This window comes from Daldinia caldariorum, assembly GCF_022478825.1.
Source record: "Daldinia caldariorum strain CBS 122874 unplaced genomic scaffold F4812scaffold_12, whole genome shotgun sequence".
Taxonomy (NCBI): Eukaryota; Fungi; Ascomycota; class Sordariomycetes; order Xylariales; family Hypoxylaceae; genus Daldinia; species Daldinia caldariorum.
In genome coordinates this window covers 913,420-939,005 of record NW_025953048.1, presented here as the reverse complement: position 1 = coordinate 939,005, position 25,586 = coordinate 913,420, and the positions used below count along the sequence as shown (strand labels likewise).

The 25,586-nt window shown below is 46.3% G+C and overlaps 6 protein-coding genes across 6 annotated transcripts; 1 reads left to right on the top strand and 5 right to left on the bottom strand.

The window, feature by feature from the left end:
* Positions 1-406: 406 nt before the first annotated feature.
* Positions 407-1,357, bottom strand: F4812DRAFT_82758 (uncharacterized protein). Its single transcript, XM_047939482.1, has one exon. The coding sequence runs from the start codon at positions 1,167-1,169 to the stop codon at positions 438-440; it is 732 nt and encodes a 243-aa protein (XP_047788854.1). The 5' UTR covers positions 1,170-1,357; the 3' UTR covers positions 407-437.
* F4812DRAFT_82920 (uncharacterized protein) lies at positions 1,358-3,998 on the bottom strand. Its single transcript, XM_047939484.1, has one exon. The coding sequence runs from the start codon at positions 3,691-3,693 to the stop codon at positions 1,546-1,548; it is 2,148 nt and encodes a 715-aa protein (XP_047788853.1). The 5' UTR covers positions 3,694-3,998; the 3' UTR covers positions 1,358-1,545.
* A 2,570-nt stretch (positions 3,999-6,568) lies between these two features.
* Positions 6,569-8,337, top strand: F4812DRAFT_82630 (WD40 repeat-like protein). The gene is made up of 2 exons (XM_047939480.1): positions 6,569-8,212; positions 8,297-8,337. The coding sequence occupies exon 1, from the start codon at positions 6,658-6,660 to the stop codon at positions 7,972-7,974; it is 1,317 nt and encodes a 438-aa protein (XP_047788852.1). The 5' UTR covers positions 6,569-6,657; the 3' UTR covers positions 7,975-8,212; positions 8,297-8,337.
* Positions 8,338-11,255: 2,918 nt separating this feature from the next.
* F4812DRAFT_82561 (ras-domain-containing protein) lies at positions 11,256-13,398 on the bottom strand. The gene is made up of 8 exons (XM_047939479.1): positions 12,791-13,398; positions 12,684-12,715; positions 12,527-12,553; positions 12,309-12,388; positions 12,217-12,239; positions 12,109-12,137; positions 11,795-12,052; positions 11,256-11,698 (listed from the first exon to the last, which is right to left on the bottom strand). The coding sequence occupies exons 1-8, from the start codon at positions 12,823-12,825 to the stop codon at positions 11,523-11,525; spliced, it is 660 nt and encodes a 219-aa protein (XP_047788851.1). The 5' UTR covers positions 12,826-13,398; the 3' UTR covers positions 11,256-11,522.
* An 8,402-nt stretch (positions 13,399-21,800) lies between these two features.
* Positions 21,801-23,411, bottom strand: F4812DRAFT_460806 (uncharacterized protein; the record flags this gene model as incomplete). Its single annotated transcript, XM_047937755.1, has 1 exon — positions 21,801-23,411. The coding sequence occupies one exon, from the start codon at positions 23,409-23,411 to the stop codon at positions 21,801-21,803; it is 1,611 nt and encodes a 536-aa protein (XP_047788850.1).
* A 1,094-nt stretch (positions 23,412-24,505) lies between these two features.
* On the bottom strand, positions 24,506-25,586 carry F4812DRAFT_434481 (uncharacterized protein). The gene has a single exon (XM_047934712.1). It carries the CDS (start codon positions 24,888-24,890, stop codon positions 24,696-24,698), a length of 195 nt encoding a protein of 64 aa, XP_047788849.1. The 5' UTR covers positions 24,891-25,586; the 3' UTR covers positions 24,506-24,695.

Genomic DNA, 25,586 nt, shown 5'->3' with positions numbered 1-25,586 from the left:
CACACGTTTCACCAGGACATCTGCAAGTGTCAAATTGGGGCCTTTGCTCTACGTACATGTAGTGTCTCTACGGAATATTCCGTTAAACGTGTGGTTCAGAACGAAGTAAACCGTACCTACCTGGTTGATAGACGTTGAGTTAAGGCGTGGATAGGTTAGGTTAGGTACCTACCGGTAGGTAATGGAGAAGAAGAGAGAATGGATTATACACGCCCTCCTGACTCCGTTCCGTATTCCGAACAAAGCACAGCCCCTGAAGCCGTCTTGAATCAGAGGTTGTATGTACCTAACCTAACTTGCAAGAAGCTAGGAGCTAAGAAGCTACCTCAGAGCTCCATGTACCTTAGGTATAGGTTAAGAGGTAAGGAGCTTTAGCACCAAGAGCTAAGGTCGTAGCGAACGGCTAGCCTAGCGGAGCTTTACTACTGCATATGTACCTAGGTCGGTAGCGCATGAGTTCGCGTAACCACCAACCCCGCAGGGCTGCGTCCAGAATGCCGGTACGGTATAATTTGTCTGCTATAGCCTGGAATACCTACCCCGAAAGGTCGCTGACTGGCTTGTGCTCGCTTAGTACCTAGAGGTTGCATCGAACCAGGATCGGAGTAGGTAAACAATCCTTTCATAAAGAATAAAGAAAACGAAAAAAAGGATACCAAGCCGACGTACAGAGATAATTCCGATCTAAGCCTCATTTTTCTTCTTGGTTGGTTGTTTTTCGTTAGGTCTAGGTACGTTTCCGTTTCTGTTTTCGTAGAACTCATCGGAAATTGATACAACGAAAATAACCGGAAGAGGTAGTACATAACAAGGTACCTATGTAAGAATAATAATTTTATTATTATTATATCACCATCACACAAAATGCGACTTATCCAATCCCTTGACCTCAACCATGTAGGTCCAATGAATAATATAAACAGAAAAAGCCCTGTATGGAGAGGGATATGCACCTTACCTACGAAAATCATGCTCGCCAACTCCTGCCAGTCAGTGACATACCCTTTTTGTTTATTCCCATGCGCCGGCTCGTAGACAAAAAGTATTGAATCCATTGATACATCCCCCTTAACCCATGCTCCCATATGAAAAAAAAGCATGTTTCGTGTACGCACTCTGTAACTGTCATCCCAACATCTCGGATTATTACTTTTTCTTTTTAGCCTCATCCGTCACCGAGGCAAACTCAACTCAGGTCAAATTGCCTTGCCTGTCATCTTGGATCCCTTATATATATGAGGAACAGAAGTGAAAGTGATAACGCATTACGGTGTATAATCATGCCGCCACTGCTATGGCTGCTGTAGAACGCAAGTATAAGTGATGTCGTAAAGACGACTATAGAAAATGCGCAAGTTCGTAGATAAAAGAAAATTATCTGTCGATAGAGAGTAAAATATCGTTGGCGGCAATACTATCTAGAATATACGAATTACCGGTGTTGAGAGGCCGCCGTTCGTTTCTTCTTTTTTCTTTTTTTTCTTTCTTGTGGACGTAGAGCTGGTCGATCATCCGGTTCGTGACGTTATAATCGCGTTGGCTCTGTTACATATATCTCTCCTCAGAGAGACGCACGATCTCGCACAAGGCTCGCATAAAGTCGGGATCCTCTTCCCGCTTCACCTGCCCTGTCTCATCAGAACATGCGGAGCTGCCATTCGTCATTCGTAACGTGGCGACGAGCCTTGAGATACATCTTGCGAGTCCCAGTCGTAAATCTTTTAATACTTGCTCGCCCTGATCAGGTTGACCGAAACGGCGACCACCAGCATTACCTACAGCTGTTGTTGGTCTACTAGCCTCGTAGTAAGACACGGCTCTAGGTGCCCCAAAGAATGATCGCTTGGTACGGAGTGTGTTGCATCGCGACGAGGGCGGTTCCGGGATCGGTGCGTTCGGGTCGTCCTGCAAGCCGAGCAAGCTTGCCGCTTTCCGCGGGATTGCGCCTCCGTCCGTAGAAGCGCGTATGTCGACTGACGTACGGAGATCAATTGAGAGGCTAAGACTGAGTTCTGAAGGTGTTGTCGAGGATTTCGAGGATTTCGAGGTAGGTCTCGAAGTAGTAGGGTTAATTAGGACTGATCGGGGACATAGGGAAGTAATATAGTTGTATGCTACGAGGTGGGCGTAGAGAGCGTCACAAAGGTAATCAGATCCGGTGGGGAAGAGGTTCTGGATTGCGGTCCAATCCGGTCTCTTAGGCCATACCGGGCTATACCTTGGTTCCAGGTTCTCCCCGAACCCAGCTCGTTGTGGGCTGGTTGGCGTGTCAGTAGGACATGACTGCTGTCTCTTAAGTGGTAACCACTTCCATTTCGTCTGCTTCGACTGATCCGACTCTACCGAAGCGGGCGATTCCGAATAGAGGCTTGCAGGACTGGAGCTCTTGTACCTCAACTTTCTAGAATGGCTGCGTATGGTCTCAATCGAGAGGCTAGAGCACTGGAGCATCGTTTCCGGAAAACATGTGATGCATATTCGAAGGGTCTCGATAACATCTGGTGGGAGCGGTAAGGGCGTATGTCCACCGTCAGCTTTATTTTGGGCGTAATAAGGAAAGTTATCAATGCTAGATTCTAGCCAAGATTCAACATCGATCCCACCTGGCGCAATGTCTGGATATTCAGGGCTTCCTGTATCCAAACATTGCCCCGACTCGTTCTTACTGATATCCATCTCCGGTAAGGGCAAGTTAGTCTTGCTGCCCTTACGCCTGTGGGTAGTAACGTAATCCATTTCACGATTGGATGATCGAACTGGGGCTAAAGAAGGCTTATTGCGATCCGGTGATGACGTCTTGCCTTCGCGCTGCGTCGGTAGAGGTTCATTGGGCAAGGCCTGTAGGGAGGACACGTTGATCTTAGGAAGTACGGCGTAGTTTCGGTGCATCAAAGAAGAACGTCGCTCCGGAGGGGGAGTTGGACATATCAAAGATGATACGACGCGGTTCCGTTGTTCCCCAGTGCCGGAAGATTTGGTACTATCTGGTGACATTTCCGGGGATTCCTTTGGTGACGCTTTTGATGGCACATTTGGTGAAGTTGGAGGAGGGTTGGTTAGGTCAGGACGTGGCACAGATGAATTTAAAGACATGCTCCTTGATTCATCTAGATTTTGCTGTAGTGACAAGTATTGAGCAGGTGACGGTATGTTAATCATACTGTATCTTCGATCCGGAGAAGTTGGGTCCTCAGCATCCAGATCCATCCAACTCTGACCGGCTTGTTTTTTCTCTTTTATCACAAGCTTTAATTTCAATTGGTTTGGTGGCTCCAACTTCTCAGAAGTAACCGAAGTGGCTGTTGTGGCGATTGATGCGTCTCGTGTGCCGACTGATGGCGGCATCAATGCACCAGATGATCGACTACTGGTTGAATCGGAATCGCTGCTATTCCGATGTGACTTGTCGCGAATGGTAAAGAAGTGCGTATCGGGTTCATTCACATTTTGTAGTGACTTCGCTTTCGACATTACGTCTAGGAGATGAGTCGAATCGACTGCGCTTAACGAACCGTCTTGTAACGAATATCGTCTTCTAGATCCATCACCGGCTAACGACGGAGCTGGTGCACCAGCAGTCAATTGCCTTGCCTTGAAAATCTCCTTCGATTCTTCTAAATCGCCGACCAGAAGCTCTGGTAGATTGAAGTCCATCAAAGGCTCAAAACAATCGAAGCATTCAAGGCTCCCCATCGTGACGTTCGTTCGCGACTTACGAATTAATCGGTCGGTGGCGTTGCAGGGGGAGTGTAAGCCGGCAACGAAATCCTAGGGGTTTCTTCTCATAGGAAACGATAAGTAATAAATGGTGGCTTTTCCACCTCCGGTCCGTTTAAATTCGCCGTGATGTGATAGTATGCTTGGTAGGATTGCGAAAAATAAACAATATACTCTAATTAGACGATGTCGAAAACAGATCCGAAGAAACTGAAAATTAACAAAAACAATCGTTGGCAAAAAGCTCAAGGTTGGGATGGAAATCCACATAGATTTGAAGACTTAGAGAAAGGTTGAGCGGTGGACAGGGGGTCCCGCCGTTGAAGGATGGAGCTATGTTCGTACGTGGGTGATTTTCATAATTCGACAGAGATGAATGAATACCCATGAACCATGAACCATGGACCCCGGACAAACCAGGGGGTATTTTTGAAAAGGTGAAAGGTCGCAGAGCCTAAAAGGAGAATGAGAACCCATGTGGGACCTGAGCTCATCATCTAAAGTAGTCCGGCCCTAACAATTATTAACAACGAGAATAAAAGAAGAGAAAAAAAAAGAATAGTCATAGAAACGACTCCAAGCTACATGGCATTTTCTCACGATGCTAATGTCGTGATGACTTACACAAGAAGCCACTCCCCGAGTCATCGGAAATCACGTACGACAACCATCTCACCTGAGACATTCCTACCTACCTCTAACGCATGCCTTCATAGCGATATCCAAAAAGATATCCCCAGAGATATACCAGAGATATACCAGAGACATCCCAGAAATATCCCAGAAATATCCTAAGCCCTTGCTTCTTGGAAAGTTGGGGGGGTTTGACTCTCCGGACTCTTTGACATTTTTCATCAGACTTGACCGTCCGATCTTCTTGCCAAGGGATCGTTTTCCAGGGTAGTATTTTGACCATAGTAGCGTGTTGACAGGAACCAATCAATCAATTTAATTGAGAGGTCCAGAAATCCATTCGCTAAGTGATACGATGCAACGCTGCTATCGTTTCTGGAAATTATTCTTGCTTAATTAGCCAATCGATTACTCTAATCGTATGTGCACTTGACCGCATTACACCATATTTTTCTTATTTTCCCTAAAATTCGGAGGTTTTTTTTTTTTTTTTTTCTTGACAAGCCATGGCAGCATCGTTCGGCCACCAGACTTGGACCCTTGATTGGAGTAAGATGATCATGGCGCAAGCTTGGCTATTCACCTGTCAGATGGGGGGATACTATTGCGTATAATCGAAGAAACCTCCGAGGCCAGACGAACGCCTTTTTACCCTAGCGTATGCCCGTATATGCTAGACGCATAACAGCTAGCAGTAGCTAATCAGTTCAATAGACTTGGCATAAAGTTTTAACACTTACTAGGCAATATACCTAGATTGGGGCAGCTGATCGTGTCGTGTCTCCTCTTCTCAGATGACTACCTCCTGCATCTAGAATAGGAAGTTTAAATCGGTCGAATGATGATACCTGAGATGATACCTGATTTGGTTGCAGCTGGCAAGCGACACGACAGACGGGCGAACACGTTGCGTACGAATATGCTCCTACGCCATTCGTATGCATCCGTATGCAGAAACCCCTCCTATGAAGGATTTGACTAGGTAGTCCCGTTTTATGTATCACCGTACTAATCATTGTGCGTAGAGTGGAAGTTCCACTAGATTCTCGAAGCTGAAAGAAGCCTAGGAGTCGGATTGGCTAGAGTTATGAGCAAAACCCAGACATGCTGCAGCATTACCGTCAGTTGTGGGATTTAGTTTTTGGCTTGTCTTAGCTGCGCGCATCATGCCTCCCATGCAGCCAAGGGATTACCGCCTCCGATGAACAAGGCCGTTGTTAAGAAGGTGTAACAATGCCCAATGAAGATCAATGAATAACATATACCTCGACTTGAACTAACGGGAGGATGGTGGCAGGATGAGCCGTTGGGCGACAATATATAATCGATTGGGGATGACGCAGGTAGGTAGCCGCCGCTGTTAAAATCCTCCTGCTTCCGATGCCCACGATAACCATACCGGATTTTAACGGCGTAAACTTATGCAATGACCCATTTGGTATCTCGTATTTCCCTCGGGAATATTGACAAGAAAAAAAAAAGCGGATAGAAGAACCAAAGAGGGGAAAACTTGGAACTCAAATAAGGTGAATCAAAAGTCCAATATAAGGTAAGGTAGTTCGGTAGGCTATTTGAAGCTTAGTTGAAGGCTAGTTGTGCTCAAGTTGACAAAAAAGTAGAGAAGATGAAAATCTGATTTTACCTTACCCAGATCCAGATTGGCAGGATTGTGTACATATGTGACGTACACGTTAGTATTTAACATTTTTGCTTTTTTATTATTATTATTTTTATCTAATAAGATCTCGCTTACGGTCGTAGCTGCCTATTGCTGCTGCTACTAATTCTATTTGTACCTAAGGCTTATTAACAGTTAGACATGTGTAATGCTCTAGAATCTATATAGATCCCAAACATCAATCTGTAGAAGGGGCTTGCCCTTGTGCCAAGCCCTGAGGCTACGCCGCAATGCCGGCCCCACCGACAGCCACGCAAGACCTGCATAAAACCTGCACGCTAGTGGGGCTATCATTGATAAACTACCAATGACATTTTGTGGGGAGAGCAAAAGAAGAAAAAAAGCTGTAGCAATACTAAAAAAAAAAAACATCATTAAACATCAAAACACCAAACAACATCAAAGACGCAGTCATTGGCACAAGCTTCGAACCCCAAGTAGAATATCATAAGACGTACATACGTAATTGGACCAATCCTCAGAATATCCGAGATAGCTAAAACCAGCTAGCTAGCTACTTGAGTACTAGTAAAGGATATCATATTTGGTTCATCGTTCACCATTGCATAATAAGTTCTAAATCTACTTAGATCAGATCATCACGAAACTCGGTGAATTAGGGGGGTTCAATGTTGACTGAAACTTATTTCGTGTCTGTGGCTGGTCCACCAATAGCCAACAACACGGCTATCTCGAAAGATGCCGGGATATATGAACATACGCTTCACCCCAGCCATTCGACGACAACTACCTTTAAGAAAAGCTCTACACCTCGGCACTGTCTAGCCGTGAGTGACACGCATGTGTTTGCAGCTCAAGAAGATAAATCGACAGTTCACGTCTACTCGAGGACCAAAGGAAACCAAGAAGCTTTGGTCACTTTTCCAGAGCGCATTCGAAGCATAGCACTACAAGATGATGTGCTCTATTTGGGTTCGCAAGAGGGTAGGCTCATCATATGGGAGGTCTGCACCGGTAGACAAGTAACTACGTCGGCTTGCCATGTCCAAGCCATAACGTGTATCGCTGTCACACCTTACTATCTTCTTACCGGGTCCGAAGACTCGAATATTAACGTCTGGCCCGTCCCCCGTCTGCTGGAACTAGACTCGACTATCGAACACGAACCTCAAAATACGCTATCGAATCATAGAGCCGCCATCACGTCTCTCGCCCTCGGCTCGAGCGTCAACCAGGATACTAACATCTGCGTTTCAGCAAGCAAGGACAAGTCTTGTGTCATTTGGAACTACCAGCATGGTGTAGCTTTACGGACGTTGCTGTTCCCGAGCTCGCCGCTCTGCGTATCCCTCGATCCATGTGCACGGGCTATCTACGTTTCGTCCGATGACGGCTCGCTATATGCCATTGATCTTTTTAGCGAAAAGGCTCTCTTGGGTCCTCAGAGCGTAGAGGACAGCTCTACGGCCGTTCAGGTTTCGTCAGCGTTCGGCGCTACGCCTCAGGAGGCGGGAGCGGCATCGTGCATGGCGTTGAGCTACGATGGTACGACTTTGATATCAGGCCACCCGCAAGGTCAGATTTTGCGATGGGACTTGAGCAGCCGCGCGGATTCCACAGAGCTAACGAACCTCAACGCTTCCGTCACCAACATTGTCTTCGTCTCTCCACTTCCCGCCTCGCGGCTCACTAAACCCGTCGCTGTTGTCAAACCGTTCCTTGGAAGCCGCACCTACAATTTCACGTCCCAGCTAGATTCCGATATCTCAGAGGAAACAAGGTTCAGCAGCATGCTTAAATCTAACGGACTTCCGCAGAATATATTAGAACAAGCCATTCTGGCCTTCCAGGCGCCGGCCGAGGATACCGTTGGGGATCAGGAACTAAGGAAAGAAAATGAAGAGTTGTGGGAAGTCATTAACGAACAACGGGCTCTTCAGAAGAAGACTTTACAACGATATATCGAAGCTAAATCTGCTAGCTAGTTCTTGAGGAACCAGTCTCAATGATATTTTCAGCGTCATCAGCATAATCAGGCTATGGCCGGAAAAACACTACTTGATGAGATAAATAATACAGTGGCATCAGTGGAAACCCCTTCTACGTTAAAACTCTACCTAGGTTAAGACTGCACTTTCTCTATAGGAGAGAAACTTCGGCTTCAGAAAAATGTCGACCGCAGCTTGAACGAAGCATGTCGACGAAGAGCTAGATAGGCGTCACGTGAGCCTCTTTTTTTTTCATTATGGCATTGGTTCGGCCTAGCTATTTGGTGCTTTTAAAATTCTATTAGCTAAATAGAGGCAGACGTAAGGATACATCCTAACTAGCCGTCAATCTAATGCCCATTGCGAAACTCAATCTCATCTCAACGTACCACAGATTCTAAGCTAGCTTACGGCAACCTAGCTGGACAGTTACTCGTCATAACTACCCAAAGGGAGGGCAATTCTAGACTGAAATCCAAGTTGGGGGGCCATTCTTGTCTACGCAGCCCAAAGGGTTCTCATAACTCGACCATACCAGCGGATCTAGTTTATTTTACCTGTCATACGAAGACGTCGAGCTAATATTAATTAGTTATATTAGACGATAATTTAGGTAGACAAGTTGATGATGATAGTCAATGCTATTCCGAACCAACCTGATCGACGTCATGTTGTGTAATACCTACACTATTTTAAGCCTCAAAATTCCAATACTACGGCAATGTACGTACCTACATAGGTACATAAGGTTAGTGTATTTGTTCGGCGATTAACTACCAACCTAGGTACAATACCTACCTACATAGTACCTGAGTCTATTCTTTTCTCCAGCAGCTAAATTGGTGCGGTAGTTCAACAGCAGATATCTCCTATATCTCCTTTGGTATTAGTGCAGGTACGCTATTTAACCTCCCTTCGGTAAGTACACGTGGAGCGCTAGCCCGTGGTGGGAAGTCTATTGATATGTTAGCGCCCGGCGCTAAAACGTCCAGATGTCGCTTCGGCATTTCACGAGCCAGGACTCGAGTGAGTGAGTGAGTGGTTTAAATCGTAAGTCATAAGTTGTAACTAACTAACTAGTGGTCTGTCTCCCTTTTTATTTGGTTAGTTTACTGAAGTGTGAGGCGGAATGGCGGATACACACAGGAAAGGGTCGGTGATGTATGTAAGTGTGAGGGAAGTTGTGTTTACCTACGCTAGTCGGTCTAACTCCCGAGCTCTAAATTATTTATGAACCCGATGTACGTGATATTACGGAAAGGGAAAGACGTAGATAGATCGAAGCTAGTCTGCTGTTTCTTAGTGATTTCCGTACCTAATTCCACTTGCCCTGAGCGAGAGTTGACCGCGATTTCTTAGCCCATATGCGAGTCTATTACTGGCTGCCCTGTTGTCTACCTAATATGGATGAACGCATGCCTTGTAGCGGGTTAACTCTATGAGTGGAGGTATATACACTAGCTGACAACAAGATACGGAATTGGACATACTTGAACAAAATCACTTGGTACAGGTGTCAAAGGTATCAAAGGTACCAGACAGAAAGATCTCAAGCCTTGATACCACGTAAGTATTCAACACCATCCTAGTCCCAGGTTAAACGAGGCTCACCGTAAAACACACTCCCCCCCAACAATCATCCTCCTACCATCATAGCAACATACTCACGCCAGCCAGCCTGCCTGCCAGCCTGCGATCCAAAGAAATGGCCGACGAGCCAGCCTCGTGATATCCAGCCGTGCATATACTACTACCTACCCATACCCGCCGTACACAGATAGAATCTGGGTCAAGCGGAGTCCGCAAGCGGCGACGAGCCATCCATCCATCCATCGATGGATCTCTCTCACCCCAGCCTCCGCCCCCATAAAGTAGTATACCTACCTACCTAAGGTATAGACGCGCACGCGCGCGCACAGTATACAACTCCCCCCAAAACCCAACAAGAGCAGCATCGAAAATCCCAGGTTGGTTATGCATTTGTAGCGTGCCTACCGAGCAACTCGCACACAAGTGGCCGTTCCGGCGTCGAAAGGTTAAGTCTACGTCTTCGCCCACCTGTTCGCCCGCATTCGTCCTAGCGGAACCACACTTCAATGGGACTTGTTGATCGTTGACCGCATACACACAACACACAACACACATAGCACACACCCCGCTGCCAACCTCTTCCGGATACCTTGCCCTTTCCCCTTTCGGCGGCGAGCATCTGCTTATTTTGGATTAAAAAGGAAAAAAAAAAAAAAAAAAAAAAAAGAGAGAGAGAGAGATCCACGTACGTACCTCACGTTACGATATGGTTATGTGGGTTGCTGCTGCTGCTCCACCGGTTGATCTAGTACTGCAGGGCGGGGGCCAAAGAGAGAAACACAACACATACGCTATTGTATGGCTGGCTAGGATACCTAGGTTAGACAGGTACCTAGGGTATCCTGTAAATCTGCAGCACCTATTGGCAGTAAGGTGAGCCGAATTACCTAGCCCACCTAGGTGTGACGAGCACGGGTCATGTGGTCCAAGCAACAAGATCTACTACTAGCTCCTAGTATGTATGCACCTTGGACCCTTTCCATGTGGAGGCACAGCCTCGGATGTTACCTCGATCTATTTTCGTGCGAGGTTCAAACTCTCTATACGAGTTGAGATCGTCAAGAGCAGGGTCGTTCGAGGGTTTCGCTTCCAGCAAAACAAGCAGGCAAGTCGGTCAACTGCCAAGCGACGCCTTTTTCCAATCCACGGATCCAACCCCCCCCGAGCAATCTCTAGGTAGCTAGCATACAAATCACATGTATAGTCATTTCCGCATTTTATCACTTCCCAATTCAAAAGAGGAGCGTCGAGTATGTTGTTGGCGATAGAGTGGGTATATATATATTCTCGGGTGGAAATGCCTATTCCTCTGACGAATAAGGTAAGTGCTGTAGTATCATAAATGGATTCCCAGATATGTAAGTTGCCTGCGCAGTCCGGATCTTCAACAAGAAAACAAAAGACAAGATAAAAGCTCCACATCGAAACCCCGATGTCCCGAAAGCAGAAAAATAAACGGTCGCCATAATAACTCGAGGAACGTCCATATGTAGTATGTAGACGCCATGTCCGATACTAGTACGCTGTCCTTCGTTTGGTGATTCGTGATGCATGCATATTATGCCCTTCCATGCAATACTATGAACATGCAGCCCGCCCATAGCCCTGAATGTTCGCTCCAGAATACGAAAGGAATTTCGCCGCGGAAATTGTTGAAACGAAACCTGATCAACTGTCGGTCCGAAGGATCACTGCGTAACAGCAACAAAAATATGAAACTGTAAACCCTATCTCAAATCCATTAGAGAGTCTCGTTGCCCTCATTTCAAGTTGCCAACACGAACGCCTAGGTTTCCATGGTGTAGACTATTCGCACTTAAACCGGTAGCTGTTCTATAATTCGAAAAGGCGTCCCAACATTAGTAATTGCACGCCCGGGTGAAACTGAGTTCTCATATAAAGCTTTCACTTAAATCCATCGTAAGCATATGAGTGAAAGCTCTTAGTTAGAGAAATCACAGTATGACACATCTAGGTCTGTGTCGCTCCCCATCTTTTCTCCGTCTTCGTTTCTTATAGGAGGATATGGAGTATGGATCAAACTTGTCTTGATCCTCGGCGTAAGGCTCCGTCGTGTCATATTTTCGTAGCATTTGTCGACATAGGTCGACAAATACTTCGTCGACATTTGCTTCTTCGGTGTTAGTCTCATGACCCTGCAACCGCGGAGCATCAAGTATGGGTAGGAGTGAAAATATGCAAAAGAAGTGTGGGTAAATGCACTCACTCCTCGTCCGAGCACTGGCTTCGTAGTATGGCGCACCCCATCTCTCCGAGATTTGGAAGCCTCTGGTGCGTGGCACGGACCGCTGGTCTTCTAGATCGGCCTTGTTTCCACAGATAACAATTGGCACGGTCGCGTCGTCTTTGATACGGATGATCTCGTCACGGAGCCCCGCCAGTTCAGTTAATGACGAACTTGAGGTGATACTATAGACTAGTAAGAACCCTTGACCAGTTTTCATGTACAGATCCCTCATAGCAACTAGAGTCAAATTAGCATAATTTCAAGCGAATGATACGTCTGGTAATGTGACTAACCGAATTGCTCAGTGCCTGCAGTGTCCAAGCTATTCCCAGTTAGTACGCCAGAGCAGCAAGGAAATGGAATGGTGAATTATGCTGGTAGTTGGCATTGGATGGTCTTACATCTCCAGAACTACCTGACGACCCTAGTCCGAACGTGTTAGTAAATATCGATGCCTCACAAAGGAGATAGATAGTAAGTAAATTACACTTACATCGACAGCCACCTGGGTTCGATACGAATCTTCAATGGTTGGGTCATAACTCTCAATCCACTCGTTGTGGACAAACTGAGCTGTCGACAAATAAGAAGGCTAATTAGCAATTGGAACTAACAGCATAGAGAATGACGCATGAGGCGTGGATGGATGGTGTTTCGTTTCAATCCAAAATGCTCCAATCGGAATCATTTATAGCTATAAAGAAGGATTACCTGTAAGACAGCTCTTCCCGACACCACCTAGTAAAAAAGTTAGCGGCGGTCCCAGGTTACGCACAAGCAAGGGAAAAAAAGTTTCAGTGCTGAATAGACCATGTCGAAGAAAAAAGCTTGATTCCACACCATAGCTAGAGAAGAAGAAAAGACTTACCTGCACCTAGTACAACAACGTGGAATTCCCGGCTATACGCATATATCGGAAGTTAGTTATTGGTACAATAAATCGTAGCAAAATTTGATGCGGCGGAGGAAACGAACGCAGGTTGATAACGGCCTTGTCTCGATGGAGGCATATTGTCGGGGGGTTTTTTTTTTCTTCTCTCCTTTGGATTTTGGAGATAGCTTCAGCTTAAGCTCCAAGCTAGCCTGAAGCTAAAGATTTCACGAAAGGCGCATCAGAGGCGCCAAACGACAAAGCAGCGGCTGGAATAATTATTTTTTAGCTGATGTGTGGTGGTGGAGATATTGTCATCCAAGTGGCGGATGGCAAATGTTTTTTTATTCTTTTATGGTCGAGTTGAGTATTGCTCCAAAATGTTAACGAGAGATAAGGTCAAGCAAGTAAGCAGTAAGCTTTAGCAAGATTCAAAGCGGATACCTAAGGTCGAGGGTATATATGTAAGTGTAGGTAAGTAGCCGCTTAAGAAACAATCAGATGAAAAGAGCCGCGTTAGTTGATGTCGGGGGACGGGGGACGGGGATGACGAAAAATAAAAGCGCGGCTGGCCCCTTTCCTTATTTCAAGGGACGAACCAGGGAAAGGGATCAGACGCAGCGATTCTTTTCGGTACGCCCGTCACCTGGGCAGAGGATGGGGAAGGGGGGGGGAAAATAAAAAGAGATAAAACGGGGACTATTAAGAGGTACAGAACGGCGGGTTTATTTAGGGGGCCAAAAAAGAGGGGTATATATGGAAGTTCAATGTTAGGTACATGTAAGGAACTACCTGAAAATGGTTCAAATAGTCCAAATGGATGGGAAAATGCAACAGTATTACACCTAAGCACCAAGACGGATACCTAGACGGATACCTAACCGGTACGATTTAAACCGGTAACGGGTTTCGAGTACGTACTGCACGACAGAACGATGAAAAATATGTACAAGTATATAGGTACAGTATATGCAGCCAGCACACCCCTAGGAAGGAAGAGAGGAGGGAAAAAAAAAATGCAACCCCGGCCCGGCTAGGCTGGGTACCTAGATAAGTAGTTTAACGGAAAGATGTGATAGATGGATAAAAAAAAAAGAGATGAGCATGGGATTTTATAAGATGCAGATTACAGAAACCTTGAAAAAAAAATGAGAACATGCAATAATTCGGGATTGGAAAGTCGAGCAATTATTATATATTTCTCGCGGGTTTCCTTGCTTCATTTTAGTGCAGGATGTTAAGAAACTTGTTGCATCTGTAGCTTCGAGGCAAAGGCTTTCTTATGTTAAGCTTCATGTTGAGCAAAAGAGTGGTACGGATAGATTTGGATTTGGTATGGTCGGCCCGCCTTATTGTTGGTGTGGGCGCGTTTATTAACGTTGTATCGAAATGAGCAGACGTTTGGTGAGGTTTTAGGCTTCCTTCTAAGCACTCTTAGCTCCCCTGCCTTTACAAGGTACAATACATAGGTAGGTATACAAGTATACTAAGGGTAGCAATGGCGGCAGATGCAGCTTCTCTTCATCTTTTCTGCACCTGCATGCGCAAAGCAGATAGGCCTACATTAGGCGCTGGCGGCGGACCCTACCTACATTACTTTAATAGCTTAGTAGGTACATCGCAAGTGCATGCCTCTTACTTGACCTTACCTATATATACCTAGGTACCTAAGTTAGGTATCTTAAATAGGTATTGTACATAATACTAGGTATTGCGACTAGCAGATATTAGGTACATGCAAGTAGGGCGCCTAAGTTAGGTACAGGTACTAGGGTAGGTAGGAAGCCATTAGGCACGACAATTAAACCGTACATCAGGTAATACACTTCCAGATACGCACCCTAAGTACTACCCCGTGGATGCACCTGGGCAGTTGCATGGTGATTGTTGTACAATCCCCACGCCGATCCAATAGGCTGACGAACATTATTTTAGACACCTTTTTTGGGGGGGGAATCCTCCCGCCTCTTTTTTCCTCTTGAGTAACGTAAAACCTTCCCTCTCCCCCCCCCTTTCTATTAGGTAGGTAGTTCAATTCAACTGGTTCGGCAATCAAGTCAAAATAACAATACAATACAATATAATATAATATAATATCCCCCCTCCAAATACCCTTCATTTACATCCTACTTGCGTCATAATTTAAGTCCTCAATCCTGACACCCCCCTTTCATATTCTTTTTTATATTTATACATTTTCCCACGAATTACCTGAAACTAACTTTTCATCGACTTGTAAGATACTACGTTGCTTGACATACTCTCTCATCAATCTCGTCTTCGCGGTAAAGACAGTCTTGATGCTAGGGATGAAAATCGAGAACTTCCCTCGTCGCTAGTTCGCACGCACGTTTGACCTGATCTTTCATGTCATGCAGACTGGCAGAAACTCCAACCTCGAGTCGCAGACAAATCATTGGACAACGCAGCAACTAGGAAAGTAACCTAAGCGGGTCGGCCCTGCATTGGACGTGCCCCGTTGTTTGTGCTAGTAAATGCTGGGTGCTGCTCATGCCATTCTTCTTCACGGCTTAGCCGTCTGTGTTTGGTGCAGCTACATAGCTCCGCTGGTAGCATGGCAGCATGGATTGTCAAGTTTCGATAACAGCCCGGGTCAAGTTAGCAAATCTGGATGGTGTGCCCGCCAATACCGGAGCATGGCTAATTCCAATGCGGCGAAACCTTGTACAGGCTTCTGGTTGGGCTGAAAAAGGTGCAAATCGCATTTGCTAATCGATTGTCATCTAACTTGTGGTACGTGTCGGTGAAAATATTGGGCAGTTCAGCTGTCTGTCCATCCGAGCGCTTCCGATGCACCAACGGCGCACCAACTACTTATTCGTAAGGCTTGCACGGTCCATCCCGCGCCATTTATTTGAGAACCCGGACGAGGCTCTTAAGGGGAACCTTCGGTGTTTCCTTGATCGATTACCCAAAAAGGGATGAAAACAGAGATAGTCCTACCGTCCAGTCTTGCTATGGTTGCCATGTTGTCGTGTTGCCATGTACCGTTTTCTTTTTATCACGCGTCACCTGACAGGTACCAGCTGCACGCCGTGCAGGCCATACATCTTGAGTTCTCCTACCGCCTCGATACCATGTCGGCAAAGATACGAGAGAGCGCATTTTAAATAGTTCAACTCATATTCCACCGCCAGTCAGAAGTTGAGCTTAAGCAAGCACATCCCAGTCGAACCGCCGGAAGTGGTCGGCCTAGCTCCCCGGAGTTTTTTTTTTTATATTTTTTTTATCCATAATTAGGAAATACGTCTCCACCTCACTTATAAAGTACTTTTTACCACGTTAGAACTTAAATCTTGAAGCTTTACCCCGGCTCATTAACGGTATTTTTATATATGAGCCGTATCGCATTCCTCTTCGAGTTGTCCCGGTCCAGCTCATATCAGGCTCATATCAGGTCCTACTTGGCCGCTCGAATGGTCCCGACGCTGCATCAAGCGCCTTTTGAGTTGGAGTTACCTACCTCAAATCCCGATATTCAATACCGAAATTTTGCGCAGCCCTTTCGTATTTGTATAAGCATACACGAGATGGGACCAAGACGAGCCAATGCTTATCTCGCTATATGCTCTTTTGTCAACCCGCTTCCGAGCCTCCGACCGGTTGGGATTCCGATTGAGCAATATTTTGGAACGACGTCCATCATTATCCCGTGCCCGCTCCGCTAGTCTTTGCCATATGATATGACATGCAGGCCATGCTATTAACAGTATAGCATCAGAACTTTGACGCATCGTGGATTTTCTACCTAGGACGAACCCCGAATAGCCGTCAGAGGCAGTTTTATGCTACACCCACAGGTACTACTAGCTCAGGTGGAATCAGGCAAGTATTTCCTTCGGCTGAAATCCATACTAACACCCGCTGGCGTGTGCTGAAACTGCTTATGACATGTCTGACCGAGTCTGCCTCGGTACGAAATGCACGAGAATATATCTTTTCAATCTTTAATCCATCTGTAACTGAATTGTTGAATATGTTAACTTGCATTTAGTATTACAGATAGTTTTCGCTGCTCACTATCTTGAGCATGTCCGGCGTGGGGGGTGAAACTCATTGGTCATGGAAAAGCTTCATTTCTCACTTAGATCGGCGTTAAGAGTGTAGCTGCCACATGATCAGACTTTGATAAATTTCTGTTCTTTATACGGTGGTATAGTACGTCAGTCTGATAATTCTTGATTGTATAGATACATATCCCTGATACTTTCTTAACATTGTGCTGATAACAATCACTACCTGTCCGCTTGCAACGATGGAACATCTTGTAGTCATTAACGTCCTAGATTTGGCCCCCAAGGCGCCGCGTACCATATTATTCAGTTGGCTTATGCGTAAAGCTCTTGACTATCAACTAAGCTTCTTTAATAGAAATATCATCTTCGCAAAGTGTTGCCCTACTTCTCTATCCCCAGGATCGATACCTAGATCCGAGGGTCCGAGCTCATTTCTTTGGAGTGCGGGTATCTCGGTAAAGGGTATCTAGAAACGCGTCAGTTAAGAGATCGCAAATTATAATATACGAATCGAGTAGGCTTTCGCGTTAGTTGCTTGCCATCTACACCCCCTTTGGCCCGGTAATTAGCGTTACAAAAAAAAAAAACACCTACTTACTACCTACCTGGTACTTTGAGCTTGATCCGAAAATGGCAAAAGAATTCTGTGTAAACTCGAGGTAAGTTGTCCTCCCAACAGGAAGCAGGACTCTCGTATGACTTTTTGTAATACGGTATTCGTCATTAACCCAAGGTTTAGTAGTCTCATATCTATCTTGTCCCATTAATCAGAAGATTCGAAGTCCAAGTTCGGCCCCTGTTCGCTTGGTCCCTCCCTCCCTCCATAGTTCAAAGTGCTACCTTAGGAGGTAGGTATACCTATAACAATGTTAGCGCCCGTTGATGATCTTCGTCTGGGGACCGTGAGCGGTCGATTTGTAGGTAGGTAGATCTCGGCAGTTTAGAACCGATTTGTCCATTTGTAGGACTACCACGGTTAAGTGGAATACGGGGTAACTACCAGCTAAGGTAAGATAGGTAGGGAGGTAAGGTAAGGTATGAGGTACATATATTATCTCGTGTTTCCGGGATTAACACCCTGACTTCATTTCTTAACCAACCACCCATGTATGTATCTCCTAGTTGACAATGGGCCTGCCTCCATACATACCTAGTCTTTACCTTAGGTACCTCTTAGGTGCTCGAAGAATATTGCTCAAAATTGAAGTTGCCGTTGTACGTGGAGTAATCGATCGTACACGTTGCTCATACGCCTTTCCTCTGCATATGCCTCCCCAAGCCCCAAATCCTTATCTGAGCTAACCTGGAATATAATATTTTTGGTATTATGAAATGATGGAAGGCTGATGATATCTCTAACCGGAAACCTACAATTGTGGTTTCACAAGGATATCTCCGTTTGTTAAATTTTTTTTTTGTTAAATTAGATAAAAGCAAGCTATGTTCTCTTACCAAGTCTCTCTGCTTACAACAACACTCTACTACCTACCTACTCCTCTTCAATAATCTCATAGGTTCCACATACATATATATTCGTGGCCATTTGAGTAGCAACCTGTGAGCATTCACTTTTGGCCTTCTAGCTAATACACTTCCCAGTATGTAATATAGCCTTACCAGGTGAGCACTCACGCCCGCAACCCGTATCAGAACACAGAAACCGAAGGAAAAAAAGAACAAAACACCTCCACGTGGCCGATGGAAAAGAGAGAAAGTCGTTGGCGGAGAGGACCCGGAAACGTCCGATAGTGCCTGCTCCTTTTGCCTGATATATCCCTTCTACAACGCCGTGGCATCCCCCTATCCGCAGGTAGGTACATACCTCACCTAATATACCTATCGACTCGTAGTAGTTTAGGTAACTTTGTCGGGGTCGGGCCGGAGCGGGGATGAGGTAGGTTAGGTACCTAGGTAAGAATTACAAAATGGCACTATACAACGTGGGAAGGTTGTATTCCCCCCAGGGGGCGGACACGGGGATCCGGGATGAGACGACGAATGGTACGGATTAACTTTGTCCGATCCCAACCTACCTCCTCGCGACGTCGAGTGAAAAGAACAAAAAAGAAAAGAAAAGAAAAAAGCCAGGGGGTGGTTTTAAGATACGACGTTGACGTTGTCCCAACTCCGTTTCTTCCTCTCGTCCGACAGGGGAGAGGGGTACCTACCTAATCTTTTGGATATCTGTTAAGTTCGAATCTCTGCCCTACTTAGGTATACGAAGGGGGGGAAGGGGGGCTTTGCCGAGCGATGGGGAAAAGACACGTCGATGAGATGACCAAATAAATGGTACTACTACTACATCCCCATGCTCGGCCTAGTTTTCTTCCTACAAGGAGATTCTGAGGCTTGGGAAGCGTACATCTTCTTTCAACTGCTCGACGAGAGAAATGATTTATCACGGACCCTATCCAGCCAGCCAGCCCTTGAACCTGCTGCTCCAAGTAAGACGAGGTTCATCATCCAACACCAGGACTCGCCGGGCAGTCAATCAGTCAACCAGGAAAAAAACCGCGGCGCTCGCAACCTATCTCGCAGAAGCCGCCATCGCGCCTCGAGGCAGAAAGACCTAGCGTCGCAACGACCCAAGCAAGACATCGGATGGGACTGATTCGGGGAATAGGAACGAGAAAAAGAAGAAGAAGACGACGAAAAAGAAATAATTACCATCACTTGGTCTGTTCGGCGTATTCGGACCTCTCCTCGCTGCGACGACGGGAGACAGACGTGACGATGGCACGGGTAAATACAGGGTTCTCATATCGTGGTGAAGGAAAAGCGCTTGACGAACCCCCCGGACTGCGGGTTATCCCAATCCTGGATGAGACACGTTTGTTTAAACCGAAGGTAATGATTAACCTCTCTTCAACCCCGGACGATGCCATCGCCACGCGAACGCGGGTCCCGCGACCGGCTCCCTCTCTCTCCCTCTTTTTCTCTCTCTCTCTGCCGAGGTATACATACACGTGGTATTTCCGACCAGCGTCACATCGTATCCGGACATTGCGATCATCGCAGAATTGTACCGCAGCAATCTATTTTGGATGGCACCCTGGTAGTAGTACTCGATCCCGCTTTAAAAAGCAACGTGAATCTGGGGAGGCGGTTTATAATTGGACGGGGAAGGAATAAATAATAAAGGAAGACATGAGAGAGAAGGACAGCAGTCAAAAATCTGTCGAGCATAAGCCATCCATAGGTCAGGTGATTATTCTACAAGTAGCAAGTAGCAAGCAGCAGCGCCGGGACCAAAATTACCGAATAGCCCAATCCATGCAATTTACTATATTATACGTACATACTATTAACGCCATTCCCTACCCTCTCTTAGACGCTTGCTTCGGACCATACCTAGGTTGTTTGGGTACAACAGGACGGGCCAACCGTCCCTATTACATATTAAGTCTCGGCTTAAGCTAGAGGTAGGTAGGAGAGATCCGAACTGTGTTTTGTTTTGTTTTACACGTTTAAGAAAGTGCGATATATGGATAATAGACAGCTCGGAGATACTGTGCAAAGTGAAAGATTAGATAGGAGAGTAAAAATAATGAAGTAGATAGATATGATAGATGCTTCCTTTCTGGCATGGATGTGAATCGAGGTGACCGTCTAAGAATCGCTAGCTATATTACGACGACAGAGGAAAATAGAAAAAAAATAAAAAAAAAAAAAAAAAGAAAGAAAGGAAAAGGAACCAAAACATCCCAAAGGAAACATGATTATGCCTGGCGCGCCATGTTCAGTTCTATAAGCTAGAACTCGTAAAGCGAGAGGCAAGATAATGACGAACGACGGCGACAGAAGGTATACTCGGGGAAAGCCCAACAAACAACCTCCCCCTGCAAGACACAACGCAGTTTGCTCCTATCTCTTGCTCCGTTTTGCTGGTCTCGTTCCCCTTTCGATGCCTTATGCCATATGCCACATTTCCAGACCTGCCCATGCCCATTCTGCAGATATAGAAACCCATGCCCAAGTACTCCGTCGCTTTTAACCCTCGCTCATCGCGTGTACTTCCAAGAATAACCGAAGAGAACCCCTCTCTTGTAAGATGATGATGATGATGCGCCGATCGAAAGTGGGAGAACGCTGGCTATGCTAATATAAGTCAGGGAATGCTGATGTTCAAGAGGCCGTTTCCTCGCTACCGAGATCAAATGTCGGCCTCTCTTCAGATGCTGGATGCTTCGTGACGCCGGCCGTCTGCCCAAGTATTTCGACCACGTGAACCTAATATCAGCCCGCCTGAGCTCCAAAATAATGAACGATCCAAGTGTATGTATGCCCCTCGCTCCGTCTGAAACCAGGCCTAAAACCCCCTTTTCGCCTAGGAATCTCAACAATGCCACACGTAGAAGAATGAATATCTCCTTTTTAAAGTTTTAGTTCAGACATGGACAGGTATGCCAGATAAATCGTCTTTTTTTTCTTCTTTTCTTTCACCATGCTTCAAATATCGAACAGACCGATAGATAGTACAACCACCGATTCGCCCTTCCACTCCAGACGTGATCCATCGAATATAATTTCAGCCGGTGTGATAAACCCGCAGACGACGGCCTCAAATCAAATTCATAACCGGGATCGTCCCAGGCTGTTCGGTCCGGATAGGGGGAGCGATAACGCGGCGGGGTAACCGCTACAATAGAAACGTAATGCTAATGACCCGACCAACACAAAGTGACGCAAACACCGGAACATGCCTCCTGTGACCAAGTCTTCAAAGTAAAACACCGATATGACTCTGAACTCCCGGGCTACTGATAACCACGCGGTGGTTCGCCGAGGGGAATCATAGAAATGAAAGAGAAAAGAAAAGTTGACGCCAACGCTAGAAACCATGCATAACCACCATCCCCATGTGCAAATGCAAATACATATGCAGCCATTAGCCAAGCCGGCCCCCAAGGTTGGGGATTTCAAATCCACCACCTATCAACCGAGCAAAATTTCATGTGGAGTAGGAATACCATCAACTCGGAATTCTCATTTCGAATGTCTCCCTAAACGCCAATAATCGATTCCCGAAACGCATGGTATATGTGTCTATAATCGATTCGCTAGGTAGATTAATAATTTATCGCCCCATCATATAGGGTGGAAACGCCGATGCGGTTCCATTGACCGCAGAAGAGCCACCACCAGCCGATAGCGGTCCGTTGTATAATGGGTTATTCCATATATTACCGTTGGCACTAGGGAATGTTGTCGATGAATACGGCGTGGTCGTGCTACTAGGTGTCGTTGATCCACCATTGTAAGCAATACGACCGAGACCAGGAGGAGCTGCAAGGCCTGGAGGTGGGCCGTTGGCGCTTGTAAAGCCGTTCCCAGGTCCAGCCATCATCCCGTTCATACCCGCCATAGAACCAGGACCATTCTGCCCCGGGGATTGGCCTGAGCGGACTCCTAAGGGATTTTTGGAGAAACTAAGACGAATGCCTCCCTTGATGCTGTTATGAAGTGGCGTACCATATAGCTCGTGGAGAGCCTTGGTGGCGAATGATACGTCTTCAAATTCAACAAAGCACATTGGACCGTTTTGCTTGGTACGGAAACAAAGACGCTTGTAGCCCCGTTGCTTGGAGAACATAGCTTTGAGTTCCTCTTCGGAAGTATCGATTGGGAGATTGCCAACATAAAGCGTATTGCATGGTGGATTCTGGTCGGCAGGATTCACGGGCGGAAAATTACTGTGGCGCTGGTAATGCTGGTTACCCATCTGATAATTCATTGAATGACTCGCACTACTCATCACAGTTGGAGACAGGGAATTGGCGTGTGCAGACAGAGGGGTCATGCTCGGGTGCCCATACTGCGTCAGAGCCGTCGGCCCAGTGGTTGCCGTGTTTAAAGACAGGTTAGCCATACGACCAATGGGTAGCTGCGGTGCCGTAGCTCTACGCTGTTGCGTTGCGCCATTCTCGGCATAAGCAACGGGATCTTTCAAAAGCTCACGTGTCTCATCATCCTCGGCAACATCATGATTAATGAGAGTCTTGCCCGAGATACGTGTGCGCTCGGTGAGGTGGTTGCCGATAGGCGACTGCGGCGAGAAGATGCTCTGATAATGCGCGCTAGATTCGGGGTTCGATAACTCATTACTTCCGTATATTCCATTCATAGGAGGTGATATGTTATCCAGAGATTGAAACGGACCGTTGAATCTAGATGATTGACGCGAGGCCTGGCCCGAAGATGTCGTCGAGGAGGGAGCGCTAGACGGGGCAGAGATCGCACCGTCAATCGGGTACCTTCTAGATGCGGTGGGACTGCCCGACACAATCTCGACAATTAAATCGACGTCGCTCGAGCTTATAGACTTGCCGTGCAGCATATCCTTAGCTTGCTGTGCCCCACCAGGAGTCTTAAATCTCACAATGGCGGATCGAAACCCCAGATCTTCCGATTGCTCGGCAGAAAGCATTTCAATGTCAACCAATTCCTTCGAGAAGAGAAGCATCAAACTCAGCTTTTCCTCGGTGGTGTCTGCTGGCAAGCGCCGAATCAAGACAGACGAGACGGGCGAAGGAGTCGCAACATACGGCATAGCGGCGGGCTTAGTAGTCGCATCGCGCTCGAAAGGGTGGATGGCACCAATAGACAGCGGATAAGGCGACGGAGCAGGCGCAGCAGTGGATCTAAAGGATTGCGGTTGCGAATGCGGAAGAAAGCCGGACGTGGCCATAGTTGGTTTAGTGGCGGTAGCCGTAGTAGAAGGAAAGGGACTCGCGCGGTTCGAGGACAAAGGAGAGAAGGTAGATTTGCTAGTCGTATTTGAAATTACACCTGAGATGCTTAGGTCCACGTTCATGCTTATAGACGCTTATAGACGATGCATGCAATTAAGGTCGCCCTACACAAGGTGCCTGGATTTTTGGGACCCTATGACAACACACGGCCGAGAACTTGGATGACGATCGCGCTGATCGTGGGATAGCGGGATGGGGTGTCGCGGACTCGCGGCGGTGGGCTTTTATTTTCCCCTTGCTTTGGCGCAATTCGATGGGTTGGGTGTGTGTTAGCAATTTAAATTGTGGGTGCGCCCGCAGGTTGCGGCGCGCAGATGGAAGAAGGCGTGAGATTTTAAGTAAGACGTATAAACTATTAGTTGACGCGATTGAAAGAATACTGGATATTGGGATTGTCCAATCTCGAAGTAGCGACGACGCGGCCGCGAAAAATGGAGATAGGTGACGATTCCTTGGGAACGGAGGACGCGATAAGACAAGAAGTACGGGGGCAGTACAGAGGAATGCAGGTTGCAGGTCGCAGGTCGCCACGAAGACACATGGAAAAAATAAAATAAAATAAAACTAAAGGAAAAAGGATGCGCGTCTTTTGGTTGGGCAGGAAAGGTAAGGCAGTGTGTGGAAGGTAGGCCTAGATAGATAGAGAAGTAATAATGATAATGATGATAATAATGAGTTTGGGGGATTTGGAGAAAGAGACCGTTCCGAGTGCAGCGAGTGCAGATGGTAGTGGTTGGTAGTGGTTGGTAGTAGTAGTGGTTGTAGTGGTGGTGGTGGGATGGGGGGTGGGAAAAAAAAAAAAAGAAGGAACCTTTCAAATCTGTTTGGCTTTGTGCTGTCGTACAGAGGGTTAATACAAGATTACAAGTTACTATGTAGAGGATTGACAAAAGGGCTTGTTCCTGATCTGGCCAGTTATGGGTGGATATTGGAGTGGGAAGGGAAAAAAAAAGATTGACTGATCATTTTTAGGCCTATGAGTGGTTAATCGTACCTCCCCAGGCGTCTGTTTGGGAGCTTACCCCTCTGGTACTTCTACTTCTTATTTGGGGCTATGATACCCGTGCATATGTGGTCTAACACATATCCACATTGAGTACTATAAAGAGGATGCTGCAGGTATCTATACTTGAACATTGCAACTTTTATGAGATCCACTTTGCTGGGCGTTTCTTTAAGGCTACTTAAACTTTATGTACTAAAGTAAGGCCGCTGATTCTTCAAATCGTTAAAAAAAAAAGAAGAAAAGCAATGACCAAGTAGAATAAAAATAAACCAACCTGCTTAATCAAACAAACAGTAAAAAATATTCGGGAGTTTAGGAATACGTTATTCCTTAGGTTGAAGCCAAAATGGTTGATAAGTGATGTTAGAATGTTACAAAAAGAGTAAAATCCGTATTTGTCTTCGCACATAATTATCACTGGATCCCAGGACCAAAAGGACCAGCAGGACCAGATAAACAACTGAAGAGCAACCTAGACCCTCCACTATGGAATATGGAACTCGGGACATGCGCAAGCTATCTGGTACTAATGTACGTACTAGTATATGGTACTACCTAGCGTACCTAACCTAGCAGCTCCTACTGCTGGTGGTCCCGACGCACGGTTGCAGCGTGTGCACCGACGCGCCGCTAGAGGCAGCTAATTGCCGGGGGTAGACGAAATTGTGGGTGTGGCAGTGTCCTTGCAGCTTGAGAAATGCAAGAAGGTCAGGGCAGCAGCAGCACACTAACTTTGTAGTAGCAGTAGAGGGAAGACAGATGGGAGCGCGGGAAACAACCGGGGACGTTAGCCTCTCTATGTAATAAATTGATGACAGGCACCATGATACCTTAGATAACCTACCTTAGGTACCTATCCATTATTGTACCTACATAACCTTAGTTACGTGCAAACATAATGCGGGCATACTGTTATGCATGTATCTAATATACGTACTATACCTTACGTACCTAATGTACGCTATCCCTGCCCGTTCCCCACATGCTCCCATCCATTCCCATTCGCCAAGATTCAACTAAGAAACACGGGACGAGTGCGTTTTATGTGGTTTTAACGTTGACTAGCGCAAAGATGCAATGCAAAGAGTCAAGGCGTGAGGGAGCG